Source organism: Hypanus sabinus, chromosome 1 (assembly GCF_030144855.1).
Source record: "Hypanus sabinus isolate sHypSab1 chromosome 1, sHypSab1.hap1, whole genome shotgun sequence".
In the NCBI taxonomy this organism is placed as follows: Eukaryota; Metazoa; Chordata; class Chondrichthyes; order Myliobatiformes; family Dasyatidae; genus Hypanus; species Hypanus sabinus.
Genome location: NC_082706.1, coordinates 18,901,350 through 18,920,915, shown reverse-complemented (window position 1 = coordinate 18,920,915; position 19,566 = coordinate 18,901,350). Strand labels below are relative to the sequence as shown.

Here is a 19,566-nt window from a genome sequence, read left to right as displayed (position 1 = left end):
TGGCCTTGAGTTTAAGTTCATTCAGGATAATTGGATTGTTTGAATAAACGCAGATTTTCTCTCTGACCTAATCTCTCTTGTTGACTCCAGGGGGAGTGGAGATATGTCTCTACCATAGGAGGTGTCAGGTGCTCCTGCCCTCCACTAGTCTGCAGGTCCTGTTTATCACACCAATCAGGGTCACATGAAGCCATGGAAACAGGTTGAGTGAGCAGCCGGTGCAGATCACAAGTCCTGGTTATGCAGCTGCTGACACCAGGCAGGCAATCTCTGGAGAGTATTGATAATGGCCGAGGTCACCCATCTTGTAAAGACACGGCCCAGAAGATGGCAATGGCAAACCACTTCCATAGAACAATTTGCCAAGGGCAACCGTGGTCATCGAAAGCCCACGTTTGCCCACGTCATACGATGGTGGCGCGTAATTCTCATTGAAACCTTTCAAATGTCTTCAGGGCTAGACAGAGTAGGTGTGGAAAGGATGTTTCCCATGGCGGGCGAGTCTGGGACAAGAGGGGACAGCTTCAGGATAGAAGGGATGCCCTTTCAAAACAGAGATGCAGAGAAATTTCTTTGGCCGAAGGGCGGTGCATTTGTGAGGCGTGGGCTGGCAGCTGATAGGCAGACCAAGGAGGAGTGGAGACTGACTTGCAAACAAATGGGTAATAGGTGGAAGCAGACAGGTTTAAGGAAATAAGGCAGAAAAGCAAAGAGGGAGGAGTGTGAAGGTGGACACAGTCTGGAAGCTGATCAGCAATGTCTCAAAGCCTTGCTGTGGGTGGCATGGTAGCATAGTGGTTAGCACAATGCTTTACAGTGCAGGTGACTTGGGTTCGATTCCCACAGCTGTAAGGATTTGTATGCTTCTTGGGACCACGTGGGTTTCCTCCGGGTACTCTGGTTTCCTTCCACAGTCCAAAGACGTACCAGTTGGTATGTTATTTGATTATTGTAAATTGTCCCGTGATTAGGATACCATTAAATCAGGGACGTCTGGTGGTGTGGTTTTAAGGGCCGGGAGAGCCTATTTCTACGCTGTATCTCAATGAAGTAAAATAGCCTGCAAGTACAAGAATAGTGATAGTGGAACCACTGGGAAAGAGGTGAAGGGAGAGGGGATCCAGTGGATGATGTGTGTAAGGAGTAGGGGGACCAGCGGGTGATGGTGCGGAGTGGGGAGAATGCAAAATGCCCCAAGAATAGGAGGACTGGAAGTTGGGATGCGGCGTACCGGGAGTGATAGGCCTTGCTCTTCTGCGCCCTCTGCTGTGAGAAGGCAATATCACACCCCAGACAGCGCATGGCACTGGCTACAGGCCCCCTCTGACCTGTCCGCAGAGAAAACACAGAGTTCATCTCACAAGGCAGACTGGGATTTGAAAGCTGCTGCCTTACTGAGGTGAAAAATTGTTTCCTCTTCATCGTGTCCAATTAATACAAGTCACCCTGTTTGTCATACCTACTTGACATTTCATAATTAGCAGAGATAGGGGATGAACTGAGATAGCCGGGAGGTGTTATATTACAAAACTTCATTTATTTTATTATCGTCATGTTTAATTTTCAGTGCACCCCACAGGCTGCTGAACTCAGCCCAGTGCTGTAGCTGCCAGCGTCTCCACGCAGTCTTTCACAGTGTCGTAGAGAATGCTCTTCATCTGAGGAGACAAAAAGCAAATGACGTATTAACAGACGCTGAATGGAACAGGTTCCACGTTAAAGAACTGAGTAATAAGGTCACTGTGATATTTTTTTCTGGTCACCATCACCCAGGTCACTCCCTTCCAGGAACAAAACTCCTCCACAGCCCAACTTTTCCTTCTGTCTCTCTACCTCCTCCCCCACTCCTTTCCTTCTCCCATACACCTCTCTCCTCTCTCTCTCCCCACCCTCCTCCTCTTCCTCTGCTCACTCACCCACTTCTGTCCCCTCCCTCCACCCCCACCTCAGCTCCCTCTCCCTCCCCTCCTCTCTGCAAGGCCTACCTGCACATGCTAGAGGAACACCACCTTATATTCCACTTGGATAGCCTCCACCCTGATGACATGAACATTGATTTCTCAAACTTCTAGTAATGACCTCCACACCCTCCTCCTTCACCATTTCCCACCTCACCTTATCTCCTTGCCTGCCCATCACCCCCCCTTTCCTTTTCTCCATGGCTGCCTGTCTTTTTCACCAATCAATCTCCCAGCTCTTTACTTCATCCTTCTTCCACCAGGTTTAACCCATCACCTCATGTTTTTCTCTCCTCTCCCCTGCTTTTTAAGTCTTCTAAGCTTTTTTTCCCTCCAGTCTTGCCAAAGGGTTTTGGCCCAAAACAGACTGTTTACCCTTTTCCTAGATGCTGCCTGGCCTGTGGAATTCCTCCAGCCTTCTGACTGTGTTGCTAAGGCCTACCTGTAGTTTGTGTCCATTTTGCATCAGAGACTTGTTCTCTCCCGTGAGAGCCCTTGTTGTGAATGAGTGTTTGATGTGCTCTGGCGAGACGAACTGTTTAGTGACAGAGATACAACTGCTGAGGTACTGCACCTGTAAGGGAGGGAGACAGACAAGGAGATCAGCTGCCACTCACGTCACCGGCTGGAGCCCGCTGGTCTGTTCCACGGCAGCAGTTTGCTGCCCATCAGCTCTGAACTTTCTCCGCCAATATCTGAATAAGAATGTATAAAACCTTATCCCGATCATCAGTGATGTTACCTGATAGGTGGTTGCAGTGGGAATGAGGACTGCATCGCCCCTGAACTGCAACACCGCCCGGCCCCGGATTCCACTTTCTTCAAGAAGTTTTGTCCTCAAGCTCTGATCCAGGTAACAGCTCTGAACGGAGACTTGATCCTGACCTTCGGCATCCCCTTCCCTCACCACCTGAGAACACAGATCACAAGGCATAGGAGTAGAATTGGACCATTTGGCCCATCTCATCTGTTCTGCCATTTTATCATGGCAGATTTATTTTCCCTCTTAACCCCATTCTCCTGCTTCCCCCCCACCACCGTAACCATTGACACTCTTGCTAATTTAGAATTTATCAATCCCCACTTTAAATATACCCAATGACTTGGCCTCCACAGCTGCCTGTGGCAATGAACTCCACAGATTCACCATCCTCTAGCTAAAGAAATGCCTCCTTGCCCTTCCTTTACGAGGCTATTCCCTCTGGTCCTGGACTTTCCCACACTAGGAAGCATTCTCTACATGACCTCTCTATTTAGGCCTCTCAGGATTAGGTTTCAAGGAGATCTCTCCCCCCTCCCATTTTTCCGAACTCCAGCACGTACAGGCCAAGAGCCATCAAATGCTCCTCATACCTTAAATCGATTATTCTTGTAAACCAACTCTGGGACCTCTCCAGCCTCAAATGCCAGTAACCTTTTTTAAGATGGGACCAAAAGCTACTCATGGTACTCCAAACGTGGCCTTATAATCCTTATATATCCCATTCCGATATGTCCACACATTATAATTCCACGTCCCATTCCCATTCTGATATGTCTATCCATGGCCTCCTCTATTGTCAAAATGAATCCAAACTCAGGTTGGATGAACAACACCTTATATACCGGCTGGGTAGCCTCCAACCTGATGGCATGAATATTGATTTCTCTAACTTCTGTTAATGCCCCTCCTCCCCTTCTTACCCCATCCCTGACATATTTAGTTCGTTTTTTTCTCTCTCTCTAACCATCATTCTGCTTGTTCTCCACCTCCCTCTGGTGCTCCCCCGCCTTTCTTTCTCCCGAGGCCTCCTGTCCCATGATCCTTTCCCTTCTCCAGCTCTGTATCCCTTTCGCCAATCACCTTTCTAGCTCTTAGCTTCATCCCAACCCCTCCAGTCTTCTCCTATCATTTCGCATTTCCCCTCCCCCCCCCACTACTTTCAAATCTCTTACTATCTTCCCTTTCGGTTAGTCTTGACGAAGGGTCTCGGCCTGAAACATTGACAGCGCTTCTCCCTATAGATGCCGCCTGGCCTGCTGTGTTCCACCAGCATTTTGTGTGTGATGCTTGAATTTCCAGCATCTGCAGATTTCCTCATGTTTGCCTTATAACGTCTCAGCTTTCCATCCTTGCTTTTCTATTCTGGTCCGCTTGAAATGAATGCTATCGTTGAATTTGCCTCCCTAACTCAATCTGCAAGTTGAACTTAAGAAAATCCTGCATTAGGACTCCTGAGTCCCGTTGCACCTCCGATTTTTGAATTTGCTTCCCATTTAGAAAATAGTCTATGCCTTCATTCATTCTACCAAGTGCTTAACCATACACTTTCCCTACACAGTACTCCATTTGCCCCTTCTTTGCCCTAATCTGTCCAAGCCTTTCTGCAATCTCCCAGCTTCCTCAACACTACCTGCCCCCTGCCCCCCATCCCAGCTTTGGATCGACCGCAAACCCATCAAATAACATGAAAATTAGTGGACCCAGTACTGACCCCTGTGGAACACTGCTAGTTACGGTCAATCAACCAGGAAAAAGGCTAGTTTATTTCTACTCTTTGCCTTCTGCCACCCAGCCATTCTAATTATCCATTCCAGTATCCTTCCTGTATACCATAGGCTATTACATTGCTTCGTAGCCTCATGTACAAAGCATGTCAAAGGCCTTGCGAAAATCCACATAACATACATCTAGCAGCTCTCCCCTCTCTACCCTGCCTGTTACTTCCTTAAAGAATGCCCAGAGATTTGTCGGGGATGAGAGGTGGCTAAATAGAGGTACAGAGATGATGAGATGCATAGAATGGACATCCAGCACCCATTTCCCAAGGCACCAATGGCCAACAGAGAGGAAATAATTTTCAGATGATTAGAAGAATTTATGGGGGAGGGGGGGAATGTCAGAGGTAGGCTTCATACTCAGTGTAATAATGCACTGCTGGGGGTGGTGGCAGAGGCAAATGCATTAGGGATATTTAGGAGAATCTTTAAGCAAATGAATGAAAGAAAAAATTAATTGCATGAGCAAATGGCTGGATTATAGCAGGCTAGGCAGCATCTATAGGGAGAAGCGAAACGTCGACAGTGCTTCTCCCTATAGATGCTGCCTGGCCTGCTGTGTTCCACCAGCATTTTGTGTGTGTTGTTGTTTGAATTTCCAGCATCTGCAGATTTCCTCGTGTTGGCTGGATTATAGTAGCTCAACTTTGTCAGTCAAAAGGACCTGTACTTTCTGTACAGTTTGACTTTCAATGTCATTCTGGCCAACGTTACCTACATTAACTGGACTGGACAGCAATATACAGGAAGGGAATTTATACACACAATCCCAGAAGCTGCCCTTAAATGTAATCTCAAACAAAGCTGTTAATGTACACACTCTGAGTGAGAGAGGGAGGCAGACAGAGGGAGAGAAGCAGAGAGAGAGGTAGAGGTGTAGAGAGCGGGAGAGAGAGAGGGAGAGCTCTGATCTCTGATCTTCCTGGCTCCATTTGTTTGAAGAAACTGAGAAATATTGTCAAACTAGTTTGTAAACTGGTTTACAAATGCTATTTTACTTATTGAGATAAAATGCAGAACAGGCCTTCCCAGCCCTTTGAGCTACATTGCCCAGCAACCGACCTATTGAATCCTCGCCTAATCACAGGACAATTTAGAATGACTAATTAAACTACTAATCAGTACATCTTTAAATTGTGGGAGGAAACACACACGGTTCACGGGAAGAACATACAAACTCCTTACAAATGGCGCCCGAATCGAACTCCCTAACACCAGAATGCCTGAGCTGTCGAAGCAATGCGCTAACCACTCTGTTACCATGGTAACACGTCACATGGCAGCATCAGAGGTTTCAATGAACAACATAAATAGTCAGTGGGAAGTTTAATAGCTTAATTTTCCTCTCATAAATGTACCTGACTGTAGATATGTAATTCTATTGAACTATCAGCACACCTTAAATATTATCGATGTAGGCTACTAGAAATGTATAGTATTGATGTATAACCACTAGAAATTTGTTCATCTGGAATGTAATTCGTACAGCTTAATATCCTAATTTATTGTGTACAGTTCTGGTCACCAAATTATAGGAAAGATGTCAACAAAATAGAGAGAGTACAGAGACGATTTACTAGAATGTTACCTGGGTTTCAGCACCTAACTTACAGAGAAAGGTTGAACAAGTTAGGTCTTTATTCTTTGGAGCGTAGAAAGTTGAGGGGGGACTTGATAGAGGTATTTAAAATTATGAGGGGGATAGATAGAGTTGACGTGGATAGGCTTTTTCCATTGAGAGTAGGGGAGATTCAAACAAGAGGACATGAGTTGAGAGTTAAGGGGCAAAAGTTTAGGGGTAACACGAGGGGGAACTTCTTTACTCAGAGAGTGGTAGCTGTGTGGAATGAGCTTCCAGTAGAAGTGGTAGAGGCAGGCTCGGTATTGTTATTTAAAGTAAAATAGGATAGGTATATGAACAGGAGAGGAATGGAGGGTTATGGGCTGAGTGCAGGTCGGTGGGACTAGCTGAGAGTAAGCGTTTGGCATGGACTAGAAGGGCCGAGATGGCCTGTTTCCATGCTGTAATTGTTATATGGTTATAAGGGAGAAGAGAGGTGAACTGTTGTTTGTTCAAGTTAGGAGAATCGGGGAGGGAGGAGTGTAATTTAACATTAGGGAAAGCTGGAGTTTCTACGTATGCGGCAGTGACTTTGCCCTCAGGAGAGGAGCCTCTCTGTCACAGTTACTGCAGTCGGGAATGGTAGACTGCCAGTCACCAGTGGCCTGCCCTCAGCATATCATTAGGCTGTGTCGGTTGTTAAGGCAAACAACACTTTGTCACTGTATGTTTCGATGTACATGCCATAAATAAACAAATCAGAATCCGAGATGTGGATTAGCCCCGGGACTGTTGTGTGTATACACAGGCTTTAGCTAGCGGTGGCAGAGTAGTGAGGCCGCCTCGTGTCAGGGGTTGCATTGTCATGACTCTACCCCCTGTAAGGCGTAGACAAAGTTCAGTTTACGATGGTTAGTGAGTGATAATAACATTGGCCAGAACTTCTGCGAAGCCGTGGTAATTCAATCACTAAACACAGGGAGCAGGCAAAGCGGCAATCAAACCTAATCCTGACAGCTGCTTTGAGTGGTCAATCATACAGCCTCAGTGTTTGCTCACCCCTCTCGAATACTCCATAAATGAGCAAGATTTGAGAAAAACACCTGGAGCAGAAACTGGACTTGTTTTGGGGGACTTTGAGGTTCATGTTGCATGTATTTCTGGATTCCAGTTACACCCACCCCCCCCCCCACCGTGGCTTTTGAGTGGTTTGATTGGGGCAATAAGGACGGAGCTCTTTGGCAAACACCGGCTCTGCAGCCTGCAGTGGGCTAATGGAGGCAGTGGTGAACTGGACACCCAGTTTGGTGTTTGATCCTCTGTACGTTCGCTCGCTTTTTGCCATTTACATGACCCGTTCTTTTTACACGCGTTGTGTGTTTTCTTTGAATGGGTTCCATGGTGTTTCTTTGTGGCTGCAGGAGGACTGATCTCAGATTTGTATTCTGCATACTGACTTTGATAATAAATGTACATTGTACCTTTGAATTTAGGTATTTTAACCATTCAAATCTGCTCCGCCATTTAATCACGGCGGGTTTTTCTTTCCCGCAGTCCCATTCACCTAACTGCTCCTTGTAAACTGCAATCCTCCTACCAATCAAGAACCCAAAAACCTTCAACTTGCATACACACAACTTGGACTCCACAACCCTCCAGGGGTACGAATTCTATAGACTCACCAACCTCTGGCTGAAGAAATTCCTCCTCATTTATGTCCTAAATGGATGTCCCTTTATTCTGAGAACGTGTCCTTAGATCCTAGACTGACCTACTAAAGGACACGTCCTTTCTATGTCCACCTTATCCAACCTTCTGGCATTTGGTAGGTTTCATTGAGAAACCCCCACCTCCCCCCACACTCATCGTCCTGAATTCTACAGAGTACAGGCCCAGAGTCATTGAAAATTCTGCACATGCTGAGCCTTGAATGTGCATATTATTCTTGCGAGCCTCCTCTGGTCCTCTTATGGTGCCAGCACCACCACTCCTTAGATACGGGCCTAAAATTGCTCACCGTCCTCCGAATGTGGACCTTACAAAGCCTCAGCAGTACATACCTGTTTTTATAACATAGTCTTCTCAATATGAATGCCAGCATTGCATTTGCCTCCTTACTTCCAGCTCAACCTGGAAGTTAGGCTTACAGAAAACCTCAATTTGGTCTCCCAAGTCCTTTTGGCAACTCCAGTGTAAGTTCTCTTCCTATCCAGAATCGTTCTACAATGCCTGGTTACAAACTGGGTCATTTTGTCCCTAACAAATTTACCTTCTGTAAAAACTCCTTTATCCTCTCTGTGTCCTGGCTGGTATAGATGTGCCATAGAGCTCCAGGCCTCTCATTTGGGTCCCTCAGTCGCTTCATTATTGCGTCATCCACTGCGTCTCCCTCCAGGCTGGTTAGAATTGCTGTTTAAAATAACACAACAATTACTGTTGACAGGACACACAAGGGTGACCTTTGAAATCATTCCCTGTCAACACAGCTTGCTTCCCTCGGACAGACTTTGATTCTCAACTTGTGACTTTGCAAACCTCAAACATAAATGAGAAACACGTCTAACCTGTGGGCACCAGCCTGCTCACGTTACATACAGTATGAAGCTCTACTCTCAATACATCCTTCCTTGATGCGAAGGGTTGGCCTTCCAGCTTATAGATTAAAGACAAGCACTACTTTGTCACAAGTACGTGGAAACATACAGTGAAATGCATTGTTTGCATCGACTCAAACCAGCTATAGGCAACCGACAACTGTCGCCACAATTCCGGAGCCAACATAACTTACTAATCCTAACTGTACGTCTTTGGAATGTGGGAGGAAACTCAAATTTAAGAAGCTCTTAGATAGACTCATGGATGATAGAAAGATGGAGGTTTATAAAATATAGAAGAGTAGAGCATAGGAACAGGCCATTCGGCCCACAATGTTGTGCCGAACTAGATGTTAAGCAAATCAAAAACACCCAAGCACAAATCTCTCCTACCTACACCAGTCCATACCCCTCCATCTTCCTTACATCAAAAGGCCTGTACAGTATTATGTTGTTCTACATGTAACCAGAGTACTTAGGGAAACCTAGTTACAGTGAGAATGTACTCACTTCTAACAGACAGTGGCAGGAATCGAGCCCCGACTGGTGATCACTAACGCTGTAAAGTGACTGCGCTGACCAATACGCTAGCGCATCGCCCCAGTAATACTTGATTTGCTGACAGTGTGAGAGAGCTTCAACTTTCCTGAGGGCACTGGTCTGAATTCTGACATCAAATTACTTCCCATAATTTGGATCCCATTTAAAAAAAAAACATTGCCAACCCATCTTCCGCTCTCTACCATTCTCTTTGGTTTCGGCTTCCGAGAATGCCCATGACTAGCTGCCGATGCTGCCTCTATGTTCCCCAAACAATGCAGCAGACGTACCCCAGTCACGTGGCTGCATGTCACTGTGTGATTACAAGCAACACCTCTTCCACAGTACCTGCCACACTTGTAGGCTGCCTTGTTAACTTGGCCTCCGTGGCCTCCTAAGCTGCTACGATGAGGCCACACTCTGGTTGGAAGAGCACCACCTCATCGTCTGCCTGGGTAGCCTCCAACCTGATGGCATGAACATCGATTTCTCTAGCTTCTGGTAATTTCTCCCCCATGCCCTTTCTCTCTTTTCCCATTCTGGCTCCCCTCTTACCTCTCCTCACCTCCCTCTGGTATGCCTCTTCCTTCCCTTTCTCCCATGGTCCATTTTCCTCATTACAGATTCCTTCACCTTCACCTCTTTAAACAATCACCCCAGCTTCTCACTTCATTCGTCCACCCGCACACCAACACCCACCTACCTGCCTTCTCCCCTCTTCTGATTTCACCCATCATTGGCCAGTTTGTAATCCTTCCCCTCCACCACTGTCCTTTCCTGGCTTCTTCTCCCTTGCTTTCCAGTCCCGATGAAGGCTCTCGGCCCAAAACGTCAACTGTTTATTCCTCTGTGTATTTTCTGCCCGGCCTGCTGATTTCCTCCAGCTTTTAATGCAAGTTGAACTTGTTGTGTCTTTTTTTCCTCCCAGTGCTGCCTCAGTGCACTGTTGTAATGAAATGGTTGATAGCGTGCAAATCAAGTGTCATAGAGAAAGAATATTTAAAAAAAAAATCAATTTACAAACTGGGTGAAGGCCTTTAGCCTTGCACTGAAAACTGATCAAATGGTGGCAACTCCATTTTGTATGGAAGGCAATTGTACTGACCCCATTAGAGACTCCGATCAACCGACTGACAAGCTGGATAATTTGTCTTTTGGTTCACTGTTCTGCCATAACAGGTCCATGGTTCACTGAGGTCAGCCCGTGATGTGGAGCTCTGTGTGAACTGACGTATGTTGAACAGGTTTTGGACAACGTGAGAGTGACTATGACAATGCAATAGTCTTTCACAACAGTGAATAATGTTTCGAAATCCTATTAAGTCCTAGTGCAGCCTGAAGCTTTGCAATATGTCACAGAAACCCAAACACGTTGCTTCGAGGACAATATGAACCTTGCTTTGCGGTAAAAAATAGAAAATAGGCAAAACGCTGAGGAGGTCAGGCAGCTTTAGTGGGGACAGGAAGAGTCAATGCTTCACGGGAGCTCATCAGAATTGAAAAGAGGGAATAAAAAATTGTTTAAATCCAAGGGAAGGGAGAAGTGGGGAGAGCAATAGGCTGCAGAGGTATTTTTTAATGATGGACTAGAGATGTGGGTGGCTGGGTGGAGATGTACCTCTACCAAAGGACGTGTCAGGTGCTTCTTCCTAGCACCTGCTTAACACCACCCATCCACAACCCCCCCCCCCCCCACAGATCAGGGTCACATGAAGCCACAGGAGCAGGTGGTTGACGCTCGTATGAGCAGCCAGTGCATATCACAAGTCCCGGCTATGCGACCACTGACGCCAGGCAGACTATCTCTGAAGAGTATTGAGAATGGCTGGGGTCACCCATCCTGTAAAGACACTGCCCAGAAGAAGGCACTGGAATGTGCCACCAGGGGTGGTAGTGGAGGCAAATAACAGGCGTTTGAAAAGGCTCATAGATAGGTACATGAATGTGCAACGAATGGAAGGATGCAAAAGTAGGCTACAACCTTGTTGTTGGCTTTAGAGGCTTGCGTGCCTCAATAATCTGGAGAACTTTGTCGACTGGAGTCAGGGCTTTATGCTTTGGCTCTTGGTAGAGTCACCCATGTCAAGGGTAGAGGCCAGACTGAGAGTGGTCCACCAGTCCTCCAGGTTCAGGGGTTCAGCTCAGGGCTAGCAACCCTGCTGTTTCCGTAACAGTTTTGTCGATGAGGAATCCTTCTACATCTGAGTGTGATGGTATACCTGAGTCTCCAACTGGGACTTCTTTCTCTAACGACCGGTTTTTAAGGTAGTTGTTACCCTGACAATGCCAGTCCTATCAGACATTCCCTCTGATCTTTTCACCCCTTCACCTCTTGCACAGTCCATTTTCAATGAAGGGTGCTTGAAATGAACCATTGACTCTGCTTCTCTCCCCACGGATGCTGCCTGTACTGCTGAGCATTTCCAACATCTCCAGTTTTTTTTAAAATTCTAATTTTACATTCTAAGATACTCAGGCTAACTTCATTCACTGGAGCTGTTGATCTATCAACAGCCGAAACCAGCACAACATGGGTCCACTACAAACAGACTCCACGACAAGGCTAACACTACAAGGGAATGAGCTGGCCAAAGGTCACATGCACACAAGGCGAGGAGGAGCAGAGACTGGCGGGGAGAGTGAGAGCGAGCTTTCAATGAACCTTTCTCCAGGGTGTCCCGGTCCTCTTTTGGTGGCTCCGTGTGGACCAAGATGTGAAGCGTGTCTGTCAGTTCCAGGTGGAGATTGGTACTTCCTTTATTACCATCATCCAGGCTCAGGCCTGCAAAACACACAAGTTTTCTCATCAAAAAACAACTTCTAAAGAACAACTCTAAAATTAAGAATGTCATTCTGGACCCAGCATGAAGCTTCAGATCCAGAGATTGATGAGATGTGTCTCAGGTTGCTGTTGGAGATCGTCAGGGCCCCGATGGAGACTGTTGAATCTCCGCTGGACTTACTTGAGGAGCCACATTACTAGAGGACGGCAAAATGTGGCACCTTTTCTCAAGGGGACAAGGGATAAGTGTGGTATGCAAGGGATAAGGAAGTTACAGGAAAAATATTGGAGGGCCAGGATTAATCCATAATTGGAAAAGGCAAGGATTAATCGACGTCTGTCAGAACTCCTTAGTTAGGGGCGGATCCTATCTGATGACCAATTTGAATTTTTTTTCTCTGAGGAGGTAACAGAGAGTGGAGGGCAATGCGGTTGATGTAGTCTGCATGGAACTTGGTACAGTCTTTGACAAGATTCCAATGGGAGATGGACTTAAAGGAATCCAGGGCAAATTGAATCCAACATTAGCTTGGTAATAGGAGGGTTGTTCCTGTGAATGGAAGCTATGAATAGTGATTCTGGGATATTTATGGTTTGTTATATACAGTATATTAACAATCTGGATGTGAAACTTGCAGATGACATGGGAATCGATGGTGACTGCTGATAGTTAGGATGGAAATCATGGGTTATATAGCATGATACTCTTGACTTGCTGAGATAGGCAAAGCAATGGCAGATGAAAAATAATCCTGAATGGAAAGGATCTGGGTCTGGCACTCAGTTAATGGCAGAAGTCCATAGCAATAAAAAGGGTTGGGAACTCCTGCTCTAGAGAGTATTAAGAAATAGAGGGACCTTGGTGTAGAAATCCAAAGTTGACCACACAGATAGATAAAGTGATGAAGATGTATGGGGTTCTTGCCTTTATTACTAGGGGTGTGGATTGAAGTTGCGCTAAAGCTATTTAAAGCATTCATCAGGCCATAGCTGGAATACCACATACAGTTCTGGTGGACACACTGTAAGAGAGGTGTGATGTACTGGAAAGGATATAGAGGTGATTCACCAAGATGATCATTGAGATGGAGGGTTTGAACATGCCAGGATCGAGGAGTTGAGGAAGCCAAAGGGGAATCTAGGAGATGAACAAAATTACAAGGGGCATAGACAGAGGAAAAAAAAGATATTTTTTCCCCAGAGGTGTTTGAAACCTGAATTTTGTGGTAAAGAGCGGGATGTTTAAAAGGATCCGAGGAAAAATTTTGTTCACTCTGGGGGTGGCTGGAATCATGAACAGACTGCCTGAGAGAGTGGTGGAATCTGCGACTCTTATAACATTGAAGAACATCTAGAACACTTGGATTGCCAGATATAGAAGATAGGAGGCTGGAAAATGGGACTAGTATAGATGGGTACTTCATGGACACAACGGGCTGAAGGAATCATTTCTCTATGACTCTTGAAATGGATCAGGTGGTGAGGTCCCCCATTCAAAGTTGTGTCAGCGTTTCTGATCTTCACCAGAGTGAAGTGACGCACAAAATGCTGGAGGAACGCTGAGTTCTAATCTACATACAGTATCTATCTATTTATTTATGTAGTGACACAGCATGGAGAAGGCTCAGCAACTCCCGACTAAACCTAACTAATCATGGGACAATTTACCATGACCAATTACTCTACCCAGTAGGTTTTGGGGCTGTGGGAGGAAATTCGACCACCTGGGGAAAGCTCAGGATTTCCACAAGAAGGATGTACAGACAGTGTCAGAGTTGAACTTCAAACTCTAATGCCCCGAGCTGTAACAGCGTCACGCTAAATGATGAAGGGTTTCAGCCCGAAACATCGACTGCTTATTCCCCTCTACTTTTTGCCTGACCTACTGAGTTTTCCCAGCATTTTTTTTTTTGTGTGCACACTTCTCAAGATTTTCAGCATCTACAAAATCTCTAGTGCCTCCACGGGAATACTTTTGTCAGCCAAGGGTAGTACTCGTCTCTGAGTCAGTAAACAGTTGGTTTATTTCCAACTCTTGAGGGATGATCAGTAAAATTAGGTTGACACTGTCATGCAACACCGTGGGAGGTATGTACTTTATTGCAAAATTAGACAAATGTCTCCTGCTCTGTTGGTAACATGCTGGTTCAGCTTTCCTGAAGACTCACAGGAGACGGTAAAGTTCTTACAAAGGTCCCAAGGCCCTTTCTGAAGACAGTTAACTCTGGAGCCTGGCCAGAGTTATTTCCCCCTCATCTCAACTTTGCACCACGATACGTGGGAGCCTGCTTCTGCTGACTGGTGCTCGACAGTAGAGCAATCTTTCATTCAGTACGTGCCACGTCGTATGACATGGGCTATCATGGTCTTTTGATGAGCAAGGTTGTCCTTGGCAATTTCCACCCCCACCACTGAAGTGGTTTGCCATCACCTTCTTCTGGGCAATATCTTTACAAGACGGGAGACCCCCAGCCATTCAGGATGTCTGCCTGGCATCAAGAGGAGCTGTGAGATGGACCATCTGCTCATGTGACCAGCCACCACCTGCTCCCACGGCTTAACGTGACCCTGATCAGGGGTAGGTGGGGGGGGGGGGGGGAGACTAAGCAGATGCTACTCTTTGCTCAAGGGTAACAGAAGGAAGCACTGCCTCACTCTAGTTTTGGTAGAAATGTATCTCCACCCCGGCACTCTCACAGCAACCAAGACCTGAAAACCACAGGGTGATGCTCACCGTACACACTGCACACCCTCAGCTCCAGTTGAGACTTGGCAGTGTCCTCTGGGAAGCGGGACACGAGGTTCAGTTTTCCGTCGTTCCTGGTGTACTCCGGTAATGGCAAGCTCCGGTGCAGCTCCTCGAACCTGCAGAACAGGAACAGGGTCACACCGGCCTCGAGGGGGCAGCATGGTAGCCTAGTGTTTAGCACGACGCCATTACAGCACCCGCGGCCCTGGTTCAATTTCCTCACGCTCTGCACGGAGCCTGAATGTTCTCCCCACGATCAGGTACATTTCCTCTGAGTTCTCCAGTTTCCTGGCATGTTCCAAAATTGCACTGATTAGTAGGTTAATTGGTCACAAGGGTGTAATTGGTCAGTGTGGGTTCAATGGGTTGGAAGGACCTGTTACTCTTCTGTATCTCCAAATAGAACACAATAAATAAAGTACATTCATTGGCTAAAAAATGGGATGTAAAGGTTTGGGTGCTTGTGGATGTCTCTGTCATCGGCTTTGCTCCCTGCTGTAAAGGGAGAGAGTGGAGAATTGGGACAAGCTGAACTGCTCTCAGAGACTTGATGGGCCAAAGGTGCTGTGACCATTTGGTGTTTTTGTCTATTTGGAGTTCCTAGTTGCTAGCCATTTCAATTCCCCATTCCAACAACCCCATGCCTGGCGTTAACCCCCTCCGCCGGCCAGGAGCAGGCTGAACACAAACTAGAGGCACAGCACCTCATTCATCCCGAGTAGTCTACACCCTGAAGGCATGAACTCTGAATTCTCCAGATTCCTGACTCCACGGTCTCTTTTCTCTCTTTTCCTGATCTACCACTGAAGACATTGACATGGACCACCACCACAAGAAAGCAGCATCCATCAAAGATCCCCACCATCTAGGCCATGCCCTCTTCTCACTACTACCATTGGGTTGGAAGTACAGAAGCCTTAGGCCCACACCACTTCAGGAATAGATATTATCCTGCAACCACCAGGACCCTGAACTGGTGTGGATAACTTCATTCACAACTCAAGCTGATTCCACATCCTACAGACTCTCTTTCAAGAACTCTTTACAACTTATGTTCTCAGTATTAATTTATTTGCAAAATTCATTAACTACACATTGATGTTTGTCAGTCTTTATGTATGTTTATTTCACGAAATTTTATTGTACTATTCTTTTTTCTTCTGTAAACGCCTGCGAGAAATTGAATCTTAGGGTCGTACATGGTAACATATGTACTTTGAACCCAGTTCTTCCTCGATGGCCCAAACCCTTCCTCACCCTGCTCCTTTCCCCTTCTTAACATTTCTCCATTAGTCCATCACCCACACACACACTTCCCAATGGGACTCTTCCCCCACTGCTCACCCCTTCACTTGATTCCATGTTCCACCTTCCTCTCCCATCTGATTCCATAAGATATAGGAGCAGAATTAGGCCACTGGGCCCATTGAGTCTGCTCTGCCATTCAATCACAGTTGATCCTCTTATCCCCCTCTTCAACCCTGTAACCTTTTGATGTCATGCCTTAAATACACCTGGCCTTCACAGCTGCCTGTTGTAATAAATTCCACAAATTCACCACCCTCTGGCTTAAGGTGGTCATCAGGTTCAGCCCTTTGTTGCTGCTTCCGATCACCTCACAGTCTCTGCCGCTATTCCCACTCCCTCCTCCTCCATCTGTCACCTGGATCCACCTATCACCTCACAGTTCTTGCTACACCCTTTCCCTTCACCCCTTTGAACTGACCATCCATTTCCCCTCCACAGATGCTGCCTGACCAGCTGAGAACCTCCAGCATTGTGTGTTGCTGTGTGGCTGTAATCCATCTGCATCAGCTTGGGGAGGGGGAGCAAGAAAGTCTGCAGGCTATCTCCAAGTACAGTGGTAAAATTTCCTTCCTAGCAGATTTGAAGTCTGAAGAAAGGCCTTTAGGGATTTAGAGCTAGTAAGCAATTAAGAGAGGCCATTCCAATTTACCTTCACAATATACTACACGGTACCAACTACATTGTTGTTTAAACAGTTTGGATGATTCAAAGTACATTTATTAATAAAGTATGTATGCAGTATACAACCCTGAGATCTGTCTTCCCACAGACAGCCACAAAACAAAGAAACACTGTGGAACCTATTGAAAGCATATCAGACACCCTCTCTCCACATGCAGAAAAAAAATTGCACGAACGGCAACAAGAAAGAGCAAGCAAAAACACAGAATATAAAACACTCAAGTGATCCGTACTCAGTTCAGCAACTGCAGGCCACCCAGATGCAAAAATTGCCCAAAAATAGCAAGAGAAAAAGGAGTGACCAGAAACCAGAAAACAAATCACAATGCGAACTACAGTCCAATCCACAAATTGCATCGATTAAACCTTGCTCTTGAACAATTCTCCGACAGCACCGAGGGAGAGAAAAGTCATTTAACTGCAGGGACATTCCTTTGGGAATAGCTTCCCAGTCTCTCTCCCCATGTCTTTATTTTGATTATTATTAATGCATCCCTCTTATTCATTCTAACTTCCCACAAAAGTGAAATACACTCACACTCTTACTTACTTACTTACAGGCAAAGAGCTTAATTCAGTATTCTCCGTTACCTTTACACTGTGCTTTCCATCTCCCTGATAACACACCCTCAACATTTATAGATTCTATACCTTCCATCATGAGTCAATAAAACCATTTGCCACTTACTGAGCAGGCATCTGTTCACAGAACTCCTTTTCTGAGGCACAGTAATCTAACCGCAAGATCTTCGAGCTTCTACCCTTGAGTCTGTGGCAGCCTGCAGGAAGAACAGATAGTCTGTATAAATCACCTTGTCTGACAGTTGGAGAAGCGATGATCTATTTCACTGTAACATCCACAACTGCTTATTAAACCAGTTCATGAACTCTTCAGTGAATTTATAGAAACCAGGGACTCTCAAATAATAGAATCTAATCAAGAGGCTCAGAAAATGTGGAACAGTCTGCAGATCAGGGAGCATCAGTGGGCAAAGCTAATCTTAGAGGTGAGTGGCATTTTATCTAGCATTTTCTGATTTCACTTTACAATTTCAACACCTGTTGCATTAATCCTTTGTTTAAAAATTCAGGAGTGTTACTTAGCCAGGAGGGTGGCGGGGTGAGATACCTCTCTACCAAAGGAGGTGTAAGGTGCTGCTTCCCTCCGCGAGCCTGTAGGTCACCCTTGGGTAAGGTGTTGCCCCAAGCAGCTGTGGAGGGCAAATCTTTATGTACCTTTAAGGAAGAGGCTGATAAGCTTCTTGATTGGTCAGGGCATGGGGCTGAGAGGGAAAGTGGATCAGTCACGATCGAATGGCACGGCAGTCTGGATGGGTCAAATGGCCTAATTCTGCTCCTATATCTAACGGCCTTATGGTAGCACTTGCTTAGCACCCAACCCCACCGGAGTCACATGAAGTCAGGTGGTTATATGAGCAGTTGGTGCATATCACAAGCCCTGGTCATGTGACCACTAACACCAAGCAGACAAGCTCTGAAGAGTATTGATAATGGCTGGGGTCATCCGTCTTGGAAAGACACTGCCCAGAAGGCGGCAATGGTAAACCACTTCTGTAGAAAAATTTGCCAAGAGCCGTCATGGTCATGGATAGATAGAAGAGTAAGAACAAGTGTGAAGTGGGGTCTTCTCCACAGGCAATAGAGACAGATGGAAGACCATGATCGTTCATGTCATATGACTCGGCACGTAATGATGATGATGAATTTAATAGAGAGTTAGGGCCTTGGAGAGTTGACATTGAAGAAAGCTCAGGGAGTGAGCTGGAGTTAGGGCATATATATACATCAACCGAGATCGAGTCTATATTGACCAAAGGGTCTCGGCCCGAACCGTCGATAGCGCATCTCCTTATAGATGCTGCCTGGCCTGCTGTGTTCCACCAGCATTTTGTGTCTGTTGTTTGAATTTCCAGCACCTGCAGATTTCCTCGTGTTTGCTTTTTATGCTTGAGTTTACCTTGGAGTGAAACTCATTGACAACACTGAGGTACTCACTGGAGTTGGTCTTGAATCCTTCCCAAAACTCCTTACTCCTCGCTCTGGTCAGGACAGAGTGGTCCCTGCAGTTGACCAAGCTCACACTCTGCTCTCCCAGGTCCTGCCTCAAGCACTCAGGTCCCCAGGAGTTACTGTCTGTGGCTGTCAGGACCCCAGACACCAGCACAGGCTTCAGAATAAAACAAAAACAAAATCGGTAAACATCCAGGACAAGAGTCTCTTCAACTATTGCAGAACAGTACAGAGGAAGCTTTGGTCTGGATCTAACCCGTATTGTGTCTGTACTGAGAATGTTTCATGGGACAGGTTCCCAACCTAGTGTTCATGAACCCCTTGCTTAATAGTATTGGTCCATGGCATAAAAAAAATTAGGAACCCCAGCTCTATAACCATATAACAATTACAGCACGGAAACAGGCCATCTCGGCCTGAACGCTTACTCTCACCTAGTCCTACCGACCTGCACTCAGCCTATAACCCTCCATTCCTTTCCAGTCCATATACCTATCCAATTTTAAAAAAATAAAAAATTAAATGACAATATTGAACCTGCCTCTACCACGTCTACTGGAAACTTGTTCCACACAGCCACCACTCTCTGAGTAAAGAAGTTCCCCCTCCTGTTACCCCTAAACTTCTGCCCCCTAACTCTCAACTCTCAACCCTGTTGTTTGAATCTCCTCTACTCTCAATGGAAAGAGCCTATCCATGTCAACTCTATCTATCCCCCTCATAATTTTAAGTACCTCTATCAAGTCCCCCCTCGACCTTCTACGCTCCAAAGAATAAAGACCTATTGTGTGATGTGCCGGACTAGGTTCATGATCTTCTGCAGC

The 19,566-nt window shown here is 46.1% G+C and overlaps 1 protein-coding gene across 6 annotated transcripts in view; it reads right to left on the bottom strand.

The window, feature by feature from the left end:
• Window positions 1-1,515: 1,515 nt before the first annotated feature.
• Window positions 1,516-19,566, bottom strand: part of LOC132391682 (probable JmjC domain-containing histone demethylation protein 2C) — a 107,259-nt gene continuing 89,208 nt past the window's right edge. For all 6 annotated transcript variants that reach the window (XM_059965207.1, XM_059965223.1, XM_059965215.1 and 3 more), the window contains 8 exons: window positions 18,728-18,899; window positions 17,400-17,490; window positions 14,708-14,838; window positions 11,854-11,973; window positions 8,327-8,466; window positions 2,701-2,868; window positions 2,401-2,532; window positions 1,516-1,658 (listed from right to left, as the gene is read on the bottom strand). In XM_059965207.1, coding sequence (XP_059821190.1) covers window positions 1,590-1,658; window positions 2,401-2,532; window positions 2,701-2,868; window positions 8,327-8,466; window positions 11,854-11,973; window positions 14,708-14,838; window positions 17,400-17,490; window positions 18,728-18,899 — 1,023 coding nt within the window. In that variant the 3' untranslated portion in view covers window positions 1,516-1,589. The remainder of the gene's footprint in view (window positions 1,659-2,400; window positions 2,533-2,700; window positions 2,869-8,326; window positions 8,467-11,853; window positions 11,974-14,707; window positions 14,839-17,399; window positions 17,491-18,727; window positions 18,900-19,566) is intronic.